The 14,941-nt window shown below is 44.1% G+C and overlaps 1 protein-coding gene across 1 annotated transcript in view; it reads left to right on the forward strand.

Annotated features, from left to right (window-relative positions):
• LOC147747616 (ferric reductase 1-like) overlaps positions 1 to 14,941 on the forward strand; it is a 664,587-nt gene that overhangs the window by 154,162 nt on the left and 495,484 nt on the right. The window contains exon 3 of the mRNA XM_086936340.1: positions 1,189 to 1,325. Coding sequence (XP_086792466.1) covers positions 1,189 to 1,325 — 137 coding nt within the window. The remainder of the gene's footprint in view (positions 1 to 1,188; positions 1,326 to 14,941) is intronic.

The following is a 14,941-nucleotide window of genomic DNA, read 5'->3' on the forward strand; positions in this document are numbered from 1 at the left end:
CATAAAAATGTTTAACAAGATACAGAGTGCTTATACCCGAGTCTTGAGAAAGATGGATCTATAAGGCTTTCTCCATTGAAACGCGTCGACGCTAGATCTTGATACACAATCCGCCCATTGGGCATTGGTGCAAAAAAGCTCATTATAGATTGCTTAACTCCATGCCCTCAATATGATAATATGACGGATGTGTAAATCGTTAAGACTGAGTTGTTTTGTCTAGCTCTTGTTTTTTCACTCTTTTCATATTTTCATGCACATTGTGATAAATATTTTAAATGTATTGTGTTTTTATGAACTTTTGTGATATCAACTGCATTGTTTGATGGGTTATTCCTGTGTTTTTATTGAGAAATTCTGTAATGTGAATAATAAATATATGTCATATATTTTTTTAATACTTAGTGTCACAGTGGTTTCCCTATTACATATGGCCCAATCCTGAAATGTGTGGAGAGTGAAGAATGAGAATAAGAGTGCATTAGGGCAAATGTTACTTTAGATAGGTTCTACTCTGTGAAGGAATTTACCCAAGGGGAACCTCTTTTGTTCACTCTGTAAGCGCCCTATCCCCTTTGGTTTTAAGGGGCCCCTCTCTTTTCTAAATAACCATTGGATGTGCACAGAGAGAGTGACGTCATTGAGTGTGTAAATATTAATGAGCATCAATATTGTACATCGAGCCACTTCAGATAGTTTTTTAATGCTAATATATCTGACATCAGTGTATGAGAACCCCCAGTACAGAACACCTAGACTATAGTGTTCTCAGGTCAAGACATTCAATAAACAAGCATAAGTCACTACAATTTCTTTATCAGCATTCTCTTCCAAGAGTTCAGAAAATGAGTAATCTTTGTTGTCTGCAGCTGCCACTGGTTGCCTGAATTATTTTTTTAGCTTGGGGATATACAAGAATTGGGGGTTCCAACCTCTTTCATCACCATATTGGTAGGTGGATAGAAGGGACATAGAGGAGCCGGGAGAGTGTTTAGATACTTTCCATTGGTTCAGCTATTTCACTTGGTGCATGGGTAGAAGATAGACACGTCAAATAGCAAGTAGTGTACGAGGGAATGGGTTGAGGAGGTAATGATGAATTTCACAATGACTAGACCCACCCTCTTAACATTTAAAGGAATAAAGCTTTGTTCATTTTATCTACATTTTTCATTTGTTTCTCTCAAGTGACCCTACAAGCAGACTCTGGTACCACGTTTAAAGGATTCTTACTACAAGCCCATACTGTTGGGAAAGGCACCACCGTTGGCTCATTTCTTGTCAGTGATTCAAGTGCTCAAATTCTTCAGTGTAATTCCGTGCAGGTATGTATTGCTTGTTTCTACAATTTCTAACACAAACTTAAAATCAAAGTGTTTGTGTACACATGGGCGTGTATGCACAAATGTCCAATCTGAATTATAGGATAAGAAACTACTTTTCTACATCAATCCTGCCCATCTCCCCAAAACAGGGAGGTCCTGCTTCTGATCAACGGGATATGAGGACATGTAATACAACTGAAACATGAGGTGCAAGTCCATTCACCGAACGTCCCTCCCTCCCTCTATGAACCCTTGAATGTCCAGATCAAGATATACACATTTAAGCTGCTCTTTTCAGTACCAACACATTTTAGGTTTTCATTTTCAGTTACATTGTTTTTATTTAATCGCAAAAAAGACTGTTTTAAAGATTGGTGGTTACCATAGAAGGAGTTTCCTGTTCTGATCTCCAAGTACATACTGCATGTGGTGTTTAGCCATCTAATACTCACATTGTGATTGCAGAACCTGCCTTTGTTTTCAGAAAGAGCTCTCACAACACCTTGAAGACTAATTTGGAGAATTCCTTACCATGAGGTCTATGAAGTCCAGGACTTTATATATGAACTAAAATTAAGCTGGACCATGTTTTGTCACAGGTTTTCCTCTGTGTGGGGGAGGTATTTCTTCTCTGCTGCCGTTACTTGAACTGCTAAGGGGCAGAAAAATACTCCAGGAGGAATCTGATTGTCAAGTCGCTTGTCCAGAGTGACACAGTGGATGTGCTGCTCTAGATTCCTTGGCAACAACAATGGGCATATTTATGAGTCCACTGCACTGTCGGAGCACCACTTTTTGTGGTGCTTTGGCGGGGCAAACCACCAAATCATATTTGAGGACACCCAAAGCCACTTTGCATGGCTTTGAATGGCCTCATAGATATGGCGTAAGGCAAATCAGCGCAAATAGCTGCGCTGCTTAATTCTGCACTAGGGAGGGTTCCATGGGTTTTGCGGTGGGTGTTCCCAATGCAACACCCATGGATTTTGAAGCTACCCCAGATTTACAAGACCATGTAAACCTGGGAATGCACCAAAACCTTATGCCTCCTGAGGGGAGGCGTAACCAGAAGAAAAACCTTTTTCTCCTAATTTATTCCTCTTTCTATCTGTGATGCATTCTGCAGCAGACATAGAAAGAGGAACACATCTCAATGGATTGTTTCTGTGCAGAAAGGTGCCTCTTCCTTCACTTAAATAATCCTGACAACAACACAGGCCCTCTTGCACCATGTTGCAAGAGGAGAAAACGCTCAAAGACGTGTGTGTCCCGAGCCTCAATGGATCACATCACTCGGACCTCGCACGCCACACGGACGCACTCCCCGTCTTAGGCACCTCCTTGAGGCTCGGGACGCAAACGTCTTTGAGCGTTTTCTCCTGCTAGATGAGCAGGTGCCTTTGGCGATTTCACTGACAGTCCACAACTACGTGGCTGGCACTCTACCTTTCTCTGCTGCCACGACCTTGATACTATCGTAGCCCCTCAGCCCTGATGAGTCACATCTCCTTCACAGTGTGACGAAACACGTGTCGGCTGGCTACTATTTTGTACTGACCAACAAGTGACTTATAAACAAACTTTCACTCACAAGTACCTTTGTGTTTGACTTTTTGTACTTTGACGCAAAATATCTTTGTTAGGGGTTGTACACAAGTCCCTAAATCAGGACAACGCACCTCACTAGCGTGCGCACAGGATCTGTTCTTCCTTCTTTTTAGTTTATGCCTACCGAGACCATCTCAGGGGTTGGTTTCCCTTTGGGTTTGTGTTCCCCTGTCCTGTTTTGCACCGCGTGCCTACAACACGAACATTTCAGCAGCAAGATCACACTGCTCTGAGGCCATTGCTTCCTGTTCTCCCAACTGAAACCCATTCCTTTTCATGACCATACCATGTGACAGAAATCTGCTCTCTTCTGGGTACATCTATAGCACCCTACCTTCTCCTCCTGGAACATGCAATTACTCCTTTTAGGAAAGATGTAAGCTCAATGCAGGAAATTATGTATGTTTGATTCGAGCATTTTTGGACACTTCTGGGGATTTTTGGGCACCCCAGTGGACCACTTAAGGATATTAGTCCACTTAATTCAATAATCTGAAGGTCGCTCTCTACAGCCTCCAAGAGCGCACTAGAGAGAAGTGTGACTGCTATAGTTGTCTTCTATCATAAAAATATATCGGAATCACTCCTGTCTAGAGGGACCTCCATCCCCATTTTAACCATTTGTGTTTTTCTCCCCTAATAGCCCCTTGAAGCAAAAAGTGTCCCGTGGTATATCACATTCTTTGCAAACATCTGGGACTCCTCAGCTCATTCCTCCATCATGTAAGGTACAAAATGATGCAAGCCGTTCTTGGCTCAACTCTGCTATCCTCCTCACTTTCTCCAATGAGAACACCCTGTTAGTAATACCAATGGAAAGACCTTAGCAATTAGTTAATGTGTGTGTGCTTTCTGTAAGGCCAGGGCCAAAATAAATTGGACCATTCTGACCAGCATGTCTTCATCTTTACCACTTGTTTCCTAAAAGAGCTAAGTAGAATTTGAATCGAGTGCTTGGGAAGGTGCTCCACGGGCACCTATCTTCACTCACCCTATCCCCCCCAGCCTTCCCCGGTTGAATGCCCTTCATATGGAAATCCGTTGCAGCTGAGCAGCCAAGTAATGATGCTCAAAGTCAAGAGCCACGAGCTGTCTCCCCCCCCCCCCACCTACCAGATTTCTCGCCTTCGTCAAAGCTACACTTCTTCTCTTATTTCCCACCATAATGCCCACCAGCATGCAATCAAGATCATGAAATAGGGCTCTATGAGTCTGTACTGGCAGAGTGACTAAGTAATACAATAGCCCTAAGAGCATGATCATTTTTGACAATGCTACATTGCCCCTGAGAGATAAAGTGAGCATCTTCCAAAACCGTATCAGCCCCCTAAGGGAAGTCATCTCAGAAGGAATATTTTCCTCTATAATCATGTCTTCCGCTCTCTAAATGCAAACTCCTAAGTACTTTATTGTAGTGGGTGACCAGATGAGCACGTGTCCCATTGTTGTCAGTCCGATTCAGTCCAATTGTGGCATCCCACCCCTTGACAGCATACCCACATGACTTTTTCCAGTTTACCTTTAAACCTGAGATTCTACTAAATTCTTTCATGACTCTAATTGCTCCCTGCACCTCCATCTCTTACTAATGGAGTCGTTTAGTTGCTTTAGGCTTGACATGACATGACATTTGACTGGCTTGCTCGTTCCACTAGTATTATATATATATATCAATCCAAGACCATGTCTAGAAGGGGTCATTGAAAAAAAAGCGTCCATCCTTAAGTAACATGTATACCAGGTAAAGTTCATGAAGTCTTTTTTAACTGCCCAAAATTATGCACATGGGGACTGGACAGCCAGTGTATAGTCCAGGTAGATAGTCACTTATACATTCTCTATCACATATGAGCCTGAGATATGGGCCTGTTTCAGGATAAAACCCCTTTTTCTGAAATGCATTGGCTTGGCCACAACAGGTCTCAGGGGTGTGCCAGCTTTGGGGAGTCCGGCTAGCGCCCTATGCAATCTTATTAAATCAAAACTTGGTCAGGTTCCAAGGGGCTACCATCTTTGCAGCCAATCCTCCAGAAAGGAGATCATTGAATCTCCCGTAACGTTTTCAGGGAGACCCACTATTCTAATGTTGTTGCACCTTGTGCATCCTTCTGATCACCCACCCTGCTCTCCAGAGCCTGGGATTTTTCCTGCATGTCCTTCAATTGTCTCAAGATTTTTCGAGGTGGTGATGAGTTCTGATACAGTCGATCCATCTTTTTTAACACTCTGTGCCATATTCCTGTCATCCTCCCTCAAAAGACCTAGTTCTGTTATGAAAGAGTACCTTTTATTTTTCAGAAAGTCTCAGTGGGATCTATTGCCGCTAAAATGGCATATAGCATATCTTCGGTGGGGATCAGGGGGTGGATCCTCTTTCCCTTTCAACCTTGTATGCAATGGTGCAGCTTTACTGCTTTCCTCCTTGTCTTATTTAGACTTAAGAGCCCTGCCCATATTCACTCTACACTAAAAATGTGTTCCTGTAAAATATTCTCAGCAGGTTTCACAAAGTAATTGCTCTTCTACCTGGACACATCTACCAGGATAGCACAGGAATAACACATGAACTATGCTTTGTGCCAGTAGTTTGTTGATTCCTCATACGTCTCCACGCAGTGTCAGTTTTGCCAAACAGTTCATTTCGGCCCATCATTAGCAAGCACTCCAGTGCCATTCAACAAGTAATTTCTTTCATGCCCAACTACATTTACTATGCTTCTTACCCGAGTCTCCAACCATTACAGTATATTTTAGTCCTGTGAGGGCAGTGCTAGCAACATTCCCCACCTCAGTGCTGATCACTGTTGCCCTTTGTGGGTGTTAATGGCCTCTAGTATACAGTTCAGGGTCCCGGCCCTCGCCAATTCCCACTGCAAGGTTCCGCTGAGGAGTGGGTGGGCAGGGCGAAGCCTGTGAAATCTGACTGACCCTGCCACCTTCAAACATGTCTTTGCTATGGCCTCCATCCCCAACCTCCATCACCTCTCGGTGTGAACAAGACTGCAGACTGCAGACAGCAACAGCAATTTCAGGACAGTACCCCCACCAACTGTTGGATCCCAACCTCTCGGAAAGCGTTGCACTTCTCGCCTACTCGCTCCGGATTTTATTTATTCATTGATTTAATGCAGTTTTATATAGTGCAAACTTTACCCAAAGGTGTCAGAGTGCTTTACAAAAGAACCAGGTAAGTTACATAAGGTACAGAAGATACACTAAACACACTAACAAGTTACATATATACAGTTACAAAGGTACACAAGAAAGACTGAGCACGATAACAAGTTACATATATGCAGTTCCAGCTCCCAACTATTTGCATATTTATATTGTAAAAAAAAATGTGTCAGTGTTAGGTGCCTATATATTGTAAAAAATAAAAGGAGTCAGCGTTAGGTAAAAACAGGAGTCAAATACATATTTACGAAGTTGTCCACATGTGAGTACTAGATGGCCGTATGGGTCAAGAAAAGAGTTGAATTATTTCAGGAAATGACTTTGGAGGAGGAGAGTTTTAAGATCAGTTTGGAAGGTCCGGAAAGAGGTGGTGGTTCGGAGGGATGGAGGAAGTGTGTTCCAGATTCTGGTTGCATTACCAGAGAAGGATTGAGCCATAAATATTTCCCTTTTGAAGGTAGGAGGTTCGAGGAGTAAGTTGTCCGCATTGCATGAAGGTATCAACCAGCCTGAGATTTTGAGTTTATTAGGCATATAGCAAGGGGTGGAGGTGTGCAAGGCATTGTGGGTGATACAGGCAGCCTTGTATATTGACCTAGCTTCGATAGGAAGCCAGGAAGGAGACAACAGTATGGGTGTGCTGGAATCCATTATTTTAGCCCCATATAATAAGCGAGCTTCTGAGTAGAGGATGGATTTTAGAGGGGAAAGGTGGGATTTGGGGAGGCCAGCAAGGGGAGAGTTGCAGTAGTTCAATCTGGAAAGAACCAAAGATTGGACTATGGTTTTTTGGCCTTGTTCAGGAAAGAAGCGCCGAACCCCCAAGACAAGGTGCAGTTGGTAGAGTGAATCCAGGTTGATGGAATTGATTTGGGACTGTAGTTGAGCCTTTTGTCTAGGATGACACCTAGAGATTTGGCACTGTGAACAATGATTGGTTTGTTGCTCAGAATGTTCAGATTATTCATCCAAGATTGAATAGGAGGAGGAGATAGTGAGGTCCAGAGGAAAAGGAATTCTGTTTTGGAAAGATTCAGAATTAGTTGAGAGTTGACAGCCAGCGGTGGTTGGAGTGAAGAGTGGTGTTGAAGATTGAAATGTCATGAGTGGTAGATGCCTTTAGATAGATTTGAGTGGCAGCAGCAGTAGGTGATAATGGACCCCAGATTTTCTAAGGAGATTACCTAGTGGTTCAATATAAAGGTTGAACAGTGTGGGCACGAGGATCGAACCTTGAAGGACCCCTTGTCCAACAGCCATTGAAGTGGAGAGACAATTTGCTATTTTGATCATCTGGGATCTGCCAAGAGGAATGATTTGAACCATGTAAGCACTGTGCCTTTAAAATCCATTCTTAGCTTTAAAGTGTTCAAAATAGTATTGTGATTAAAGGTGGCAAAGACTGCAGATAGGTCAAGAAGGATCAGGAGACCGGTTTAGCACAGCAAAGTACTTGCAGGGCATCATTGTTCACTTGAAGTAGGGCTGTTTTGGTACTGCAGCCTTCGGTAAAACCAGAATGGAATTTGTCAAGGAGGAAGTTGACCTTGATGTGTTGGGAAAGTTGCTTCGCCACACAACTTTCTATAATTTTAGCAAGAAAAGCGAGGTTGGTGATAGGGCGGAAGTTGTTGTGATCTTTCACATCAGTAGGGGGTTTCTTAAAATGTGGAGTAACCTGTCCTGTTTTAAGGGGAGCAGGAAGGAAGCCTCGGTTGAGGAAGAGGTTTTTCAGACTGGTCCAGTAGCAGAGTGTGTGGGTGTAAAAGTTGATTGCAATGTCACTGAGGATGGGGTCGATGGAATGGTTTGAGGGTTTAGTTTCTAGAATACTTTCAAGGAGGGCCGTTTCGGTGATGGTGTGAAAGTTCTACATTGGAACTAAGGATTTGCGGTCCTCAGGGGGTAGGATGGGTATCTTGAATGCCAAATGATTTAACTTCTTCATCAAAGAAAACTGCAAATGTTGCCACTATCTTGGGGGTGAAAGGGTGAAGATGCCTTTAAGGGAATTTATTTTATACATATTTGGTAGCTTGAGACAATTTGTAAAGGATGAATTAATAATCCTTATTGGAAATCCATCAAAAACCAAAATGTTCTAATTCAGTATGGAAAATTTACACACACAACATACAAACAACAACACAAGGTGTATTGGAAAAATATAGTTTTTTATCAAAAGAATAATCACTTCATATACAGATAAGTGAACAAACAAGGATTAGGACTGTGGGTACACACAAGTAAATGAATACGTGACTCAACAGAACCTAAAAACACCTATCCCAAATCACACTGAATAAAACGAGACCGGGATAAGGTGAAATGTCGACGTTTCAGTTTCCTATGAGTTAATTGTGGAAACCATCTTCAGGACTGAAGTCAGTTGGGGTCTGTATAGAGAGATTGTGATCGGAAGCAAATAATTCGGTGTATTAGCTGGCTTTTTAGCAGTAAACACGAACGATGGACTTCAACGTATTGAAGGTGACTTTTTTGGAATGTAATCACACCTTTGGGTCAGTAAAGTAATGCATAAAAGCTCGAAATTGGGATCAAAACTACTGCAGATGCGAAGTGAAGGCATGTCTAATCCTGCTACACGTTGAAGGTTAATTTCAGGGCAAGTAATCAGTTCGCCACACGGCGAAAATCTAATAAAATCAGTAATGGCAAAGTGCAGTCCGGTATGTAGTTAATTCAAGAAGACTGTTAACTGCTAGACGCTCCACAGTATACGAGACTGCATTTAAACCCGTATCTGGTCTGGCCACATGTGGAATCAATATGTGGCAAATGATCTAATCAAAGTGGCGATAGCAGGGAGCAGCGCAGCAGGTAGTCAGTTCAAGACTCATTACCCAAGCCCTCAAGGGTATTCTTGGGTTGCTCACCCTTTGTAAACTATCTTGGGGGGGCATCAAATATTGTGGAAGAGAGAGAGATGTTGGTGCTTTGATCAGGTCGATTAACTTTTTAGATGTGCTTTGGGCAGAAACGAGGAGGGTTCTAAAGTGCATCGCTTTTTCATGGAAGATGTGTTTGTGGTAACGAGATCTTGCGAGGCGTAGAATGGATAGATTGGTGGTGGAAGGAGAATGTTTCCTTAGTTTCTCAAGGTTCCTCCGGTTTTTTTCCTTCTTTCTAGAGGGATTTATTGAACCACGGGGCAGAAGGAGTGGGTCTTTTCTTTCTACTTTGCAGTGGAGCAACCTTATCAATTACAGCTGATAGACTGGTGAGACATTGGGTGGTCAGGTTGTTAACATCAGAGTAGGGGTCTAATATGAGAGGAGAGCTCATAGCCATGTTTATTAAAATGTCAAGGCTAATGTTTTTGGTGTTGCAGAAAAAGGTAGTAGTTATTTTAGGTTGGCCAAGAGAAACCGAATGAGATAGGCGCAGAGAGAAGGGGATGAGGAATTGGTCCAATGGTCCGATCAGTCTACTGGTATATGATCAACAGCAGTTTGCATATCTACTTTGGAGATAACTAGGTCAAGAATGGAGCCCTTAGAGTGAGACCAAATTCAGTGCACTCACTCCGCCACTGACACCCTCTTAGTTACCTCCGGACTGCCAGCAGAACTCTGCAAATCTCTCAGCTCAGCCGGAGCTTTTGGTACAGAGTTCTCATTTCAGCGTCCTTCCTCCTCCGTTTAACTACTCTTCCAAGTCATCTGTGGGTGTTCGAATCCAAGAGGGTTTGCTTGAAGAGCAACAGGGATCCCGGGAGCCAAAGTACCTGCTTCTTCATGGTGCAGCGGTTAGCTGAGCCCCTCCGGGAACCACTAGATTTATTGCTGACTAGTACCTTTTGTTTATCATATCGTATAACCAACCAAATCGTATAAAAAAAACAATGAGGCAATATGTATACTCTTTGCATAGATAAACTGCACACTGATAAAGTATTCCTGAATAAAGCAGGTGGCTGCTGCTAACAAGAGGAGAAGAACTATCGTGTTGTCACAAAAGAGAGCATTTCTTATTTACTGTCCCACATTCTCTACCATGTGCTGTAAAAAAAAAAACGCTTACTTTGCGGGGACATATTCCCAACTCCAAATTGACTTTTCCCATCCAAACTGGTTCTTTCTAGAGTATTAGGCTTTGTCTCCTTCCATGGCAGTGAGGTGTCTGACATCGTTAGACATCCTGCACGCATCATTCCCTAGGAGTATAACTTGGAAATACAGGGTCATATGAGTTGACCTTCTTACTTACAGCACTGGACACACTTTCGCACTAGTTGAAAACTCCAGTCTTACAAATCCATAATATATTTTTTTCTTTTACATCGTCTTATTTTGTGAGGGCTAGAAAGGGGGCATAGATTAAAAGGAATCATCACTGCCCCTATTGGAAACTATGTCATCGTTAAGTAATCCACAAACACGTTTGACCCTGATTCGCTTACAATAACCGGAGCTGAGTGTCAAGTTCTTGTACATAATCCTGATAGCCACAGATTTTATGGCCAAAACTAGTGTGTTTAGAAACAAATGGCAAAAATGGTAGCAGCTCTTGTGTGTTTGGAGCAAGAGATTGGGTATAATGGTAACTCCTTTTCAGTGTGGTCAGTGGAGTGCAAAAAGCAGATGTTTCTTCAGCAGAACGGGGAACGGGTATTTTAGAGATCTTTTATTCAGTGTTGAGAAATTTAGAACCCCTCATCTCAAAGTGATCGATGGATGATATAAACTTGCAAGAAATACACAAGAGAATGTGTAGTCTTGCGTTCTATGCATGCCGATTGGGTAGTCTGCTCCCATTGCAAGCTGTGCCTACTTGTCTTGCACAGTGCATGCTGGGACTTAGAGGGGCTCAAAGTGAACATGTTTGTATTTAGCAATTGATCCTATCTGCCTTGGGAACAAAAAGGATGGCAATCGCAATTGATGACGTTTTGGATACAGCATGACTTTAAGCTGACAAGCTCAACTTTTAGGTGGTTTTACATTTTGTAAACTTGGGAGCTAGCGATATTTCTCCCTTTGGTAGCGAAGGTGGCTGTGGCTGGTGCCTGGAGTCCAAGCCATGGGGCTCATTTGGAGGGTCAGCCTGGCCCCTGCCATTCATACAGGCATCACAGAGTTCCCAGTGCTGTGGCTTGACTAAGCTGGACAACCAGGAGGAGTATGAGAGTCATCTCTGCTCTGCAGCAACCCTATATAGGTAGGGGAGAAATCTCTGGATAGTCCCCGGAGCCCTGGTTGGGGATAAAAGCCGGTCTCCGGTATTCATGTGGACTTCATAGCGCTCTCACTGTGACTTGTTCGAGGTAGCACCTTTGCCCCTCCTGGGACTGATAGTCCAGTCGCTCCTGTATGCACAGGGGTGCTCTCTGCCTCCCTGGAACAGTAGTCTACTTTCTCATGGTGATTTAAGCATCCTGCACACTTTTGGACCTACACATGGAGCCATTTCTCTTTAACTATTAAGCCTCTAAGATGGAGCTAGGGAGGAGCCACAAATTGGAGTTGGCTTCGACGGCTACAGTCCAGCAATTTTGCCCTGGCCATTTACTGACCAGATGGCCTGGGCCCACAGGAGCTGGCTGCCTGGGTAGCTAACGAGTGCAGGAGTCTAGTAGTCTGTGGCCAGAATACCCAAGGCCCTATAGCCACTGATCCCCTTACTTCCTGGCACCTCTGCCAGGGCACGCATGGGTTATCTGGCCATTGAGCTGACCTGCATGGGGTGTGCTCCCTACATAGCACCGGGAGTTGCAGGTAGAGTTAGAGGCCCATGCGTCATGCAGTACCTGGAGGCCATTGTCCTGTCACTCCTCTGGTGGCGGAGGGAGACTGGACAATGTGCATACAAAGACAATAGTTTGGTACAGTAGGTTGCTCCAGTCTCAAAGCAAGGGGCTTACTCACAAGCCCAGTTTTTGGCAATCCCAGGACAGCCAAAGCTCGACAGCTCTGTGGTATTGTTACTATTTAGAGGGTTACTGGCATAGAGGTGTTCAGTCAACTTTTGAATCACTCACCTGCCTGCAGATGCAGGAGAGGCCAGAAGAAGGCAGCAAAGCCTGTGCTGTGAGACAACATGGTGGCCATTCAAGCTTTTCTTCCTGGAGTGAAACTTAACAGTTCAGGAAGGCAAGTAGCTTCCACGGCAGAGGAGAGAAGCAGCTCTCTCACTATCCCAGCTGAGTGGGCACCCAGATACCTGAGCAGAACAGCATGAGACTTCAAACCAATGGTTGGCTGCAAAGAACAAGCAACCAGGTAACTGACTAGAAGGGAAAGTTGTCCAACCTGCACATGGGCTCTCCACCATCCTGCCACAGCTGGAAGGATCCAGGACTTGCCCCTTGCATGTCAAGAGTCGCTTTAACAGCTGACAGCCCCAGACTGGGTCTTCTGCCCAGAAGAAGCACTGCTGGAGATTCCTAGGCAACTCACACAGTGATAACTGGGGTGCATCCATCATCAGGCTGTTCTTGCTGCACCCTTGAAAATAAACACACTTTAATGAAATGGAGCTGTGGCATGTCACACACTCTTTGGGTGCTTCTATGGCACAACATGCAGTAGTATACAAATCTCTATTTCACAGGATGCCATGAACTATGGAAAATATAAGGACAACATATAATTGTGCAAAATAATGGCACAACTTGAAATGTTACAAGACAGTTGCTTGCACAAAAATGGAGTTGGGAGGCAAGCTGTTTGTTGGACCTGGGCCTATCTGCAGGGCCATCCCCAAACCTTTTCCTTCATCCCCCTGTTTTCTGAATTCGTTTTTGTTGGTGTTGCTAATGGCTCTTTCTGCAAGGTTACCCCCAAACATTTGACTTCTTCCTCCCCTTTTTGCTGAATTAGTTTTTGTTGGCTTTGAGACTGCAAACAATTTGCCACTGCGAACCAGTACTAAAGTGCATGTGCTCTCTGCTTGAAACATGGTAACATTGGCTTATCCACAACTGGTATATTTAATTTACTTATAAGTCCCTAGTAAAGTGCAAATCATATGCCCAGTGCCTGTAAATTAAATCCTACTAGTGGGCATGAAGCACTGATTGTGCCATCCACATAAGTAGCTCTGTAAACATGTCTCAGGCCTACCACTGCAGAGCCTGTGTGTGCAGTTTTAAACTGCCATGTCGACCTGGCAAGTTCACCCTCTAGCCTGGCCCAAATCTTCCTTTTTAATACATATAAATCGCCCATAAATAGGCACTGAACATTCCAAGAGCCGGGTGCAGTTTATTTAAAAAGTAGGACATGTACTTTTAAGTTTTACATGTTCTTGTAGTGAAAAACTCTTGACTTCGTTTTTCGCTACTGCTAGGCCTTTCTCTCCCACAGGTTAACATTGGGATTACCTTATTATATCTTATAAGTGTAATTTTCAATTGGGAAGAAATGGGATCCCCCAAGTTTGTTGTCTCTGTAATCACAATTTAAAGTCCTAACTTATGGTTTTAATTGTAAATCTTGAAATGGGCCTTTTTATAACATTAAAATGTTCTTACTTAGACATTTGGTGCCTTCTGCCTGTCTTTGAGTACACGTCTGGGGTGGGTGACAGCTGGGCTTTGTGCATTCCCGGATGTATGATGTTACCACGCATACTTTTACCACGCATACCATTACAACGCAGTATTTACAACACATACCATTACAACGCATAGCGCTTAGAGGTGCTGGATAGTGGTAAGTATAATTTTATATTCCAACTCCAGTCCCCGTGGACACTAGGGAAATTGTTGGATATAAAATTATACTTCTTCCCTATCCTAGAGCGCCCCCCAGCGCAATGCGTTGTAATGGTATGCGTGGTAATGCCTGCGTTGTAGTGGTAGTGCGTGGTAAAAAATGCGTGCTAAACGTTGTATACCGCATTCCCTCCAGACAGACTCACACAAAGGGAGCTTAATTGAGACTGAGGGGCCATCCACATTCAGATGACCCAAACTGGCAGGATGGGAGGGAGGAGCTGACACACCTGAATAGGCTGTGTCCTGGCCCCACACAAAGGGCTGCATACCCCCCTGTAGTGAGTCTGGAGCCTGGGCAGGAATGGCCAGGCCCCTGTGCACTTCAAAGGCCTCCCTTTGAAGTATCCCCCATTTCAAAGGCACAACTGAGTAGAAGTACTGGACCCCTGACACCACCAACTCAGTACACTTCCTGACCTGAGAATATTCTGCCATGAAGGACTGCTGTGCTGCTGAAAGGACTGCCACTCTGCTGACCTGCTGACCACTTGCATGGGTGTGAGAAGAACTGGACCTACATCTCTCCAACCCAGAACCGGAGTGATTCAAAGGGCTTGTCTGCTTGCCTTCTGTTGGAAATCTTCAGGACATCAAAACCTTCACTCCACTCACGAACAGCACCTGGACTCTGCTATCTGAGAGACTTGTCCTACCAAGTGGTGCAAATCCATGTATCACCATCGTTGCGTGGCTTGGAACTCACGCTTGGCGCCAACGTATTGCCACTGCTGCAAGGTCCGAAGACATTGCTGACTGCACACTGCAACACCTCGCGTTCCCGATGCATTCTTGAACTGCACGGCTTGATGACAACGCATTAGTGACATCTTAAAGTTTGCTGATGACGCATCTTTGACTTGCGCGGCTTGGAACTGGTTCATTGCCTAAACCCAAAGGGATCGATGCCAACACATCGCCTCCACTGTTCCACGAATTGGGTCATCGTCGACAGCACAACATAGTACTTTGCAGCGAGACAAGGTTGGTAATATGTATCCGACTGGCACTCCACTGCGATCAGCTTAAACCTTTGGATTTGACCCGGTTTAGCATGACCAGATTGCCCCGGTTGGTGCTTTATGATTTTAAG

This window comes from Lissotriton vulgaris, chromosome 1_1, assembly GCF_964263255.1.
Source record: "Lissotriton vulgaris chromosome 1_1, aLisVul1.2, whole genome shotgun sequence".
Classification (NCBI taxonomy): domain Eukaryota; kingdom Metazoa; phylum Chordata; class Amphibia; order Caudata; family Salamandridae; genus Lissotriton; species Lissotriton vulgaris.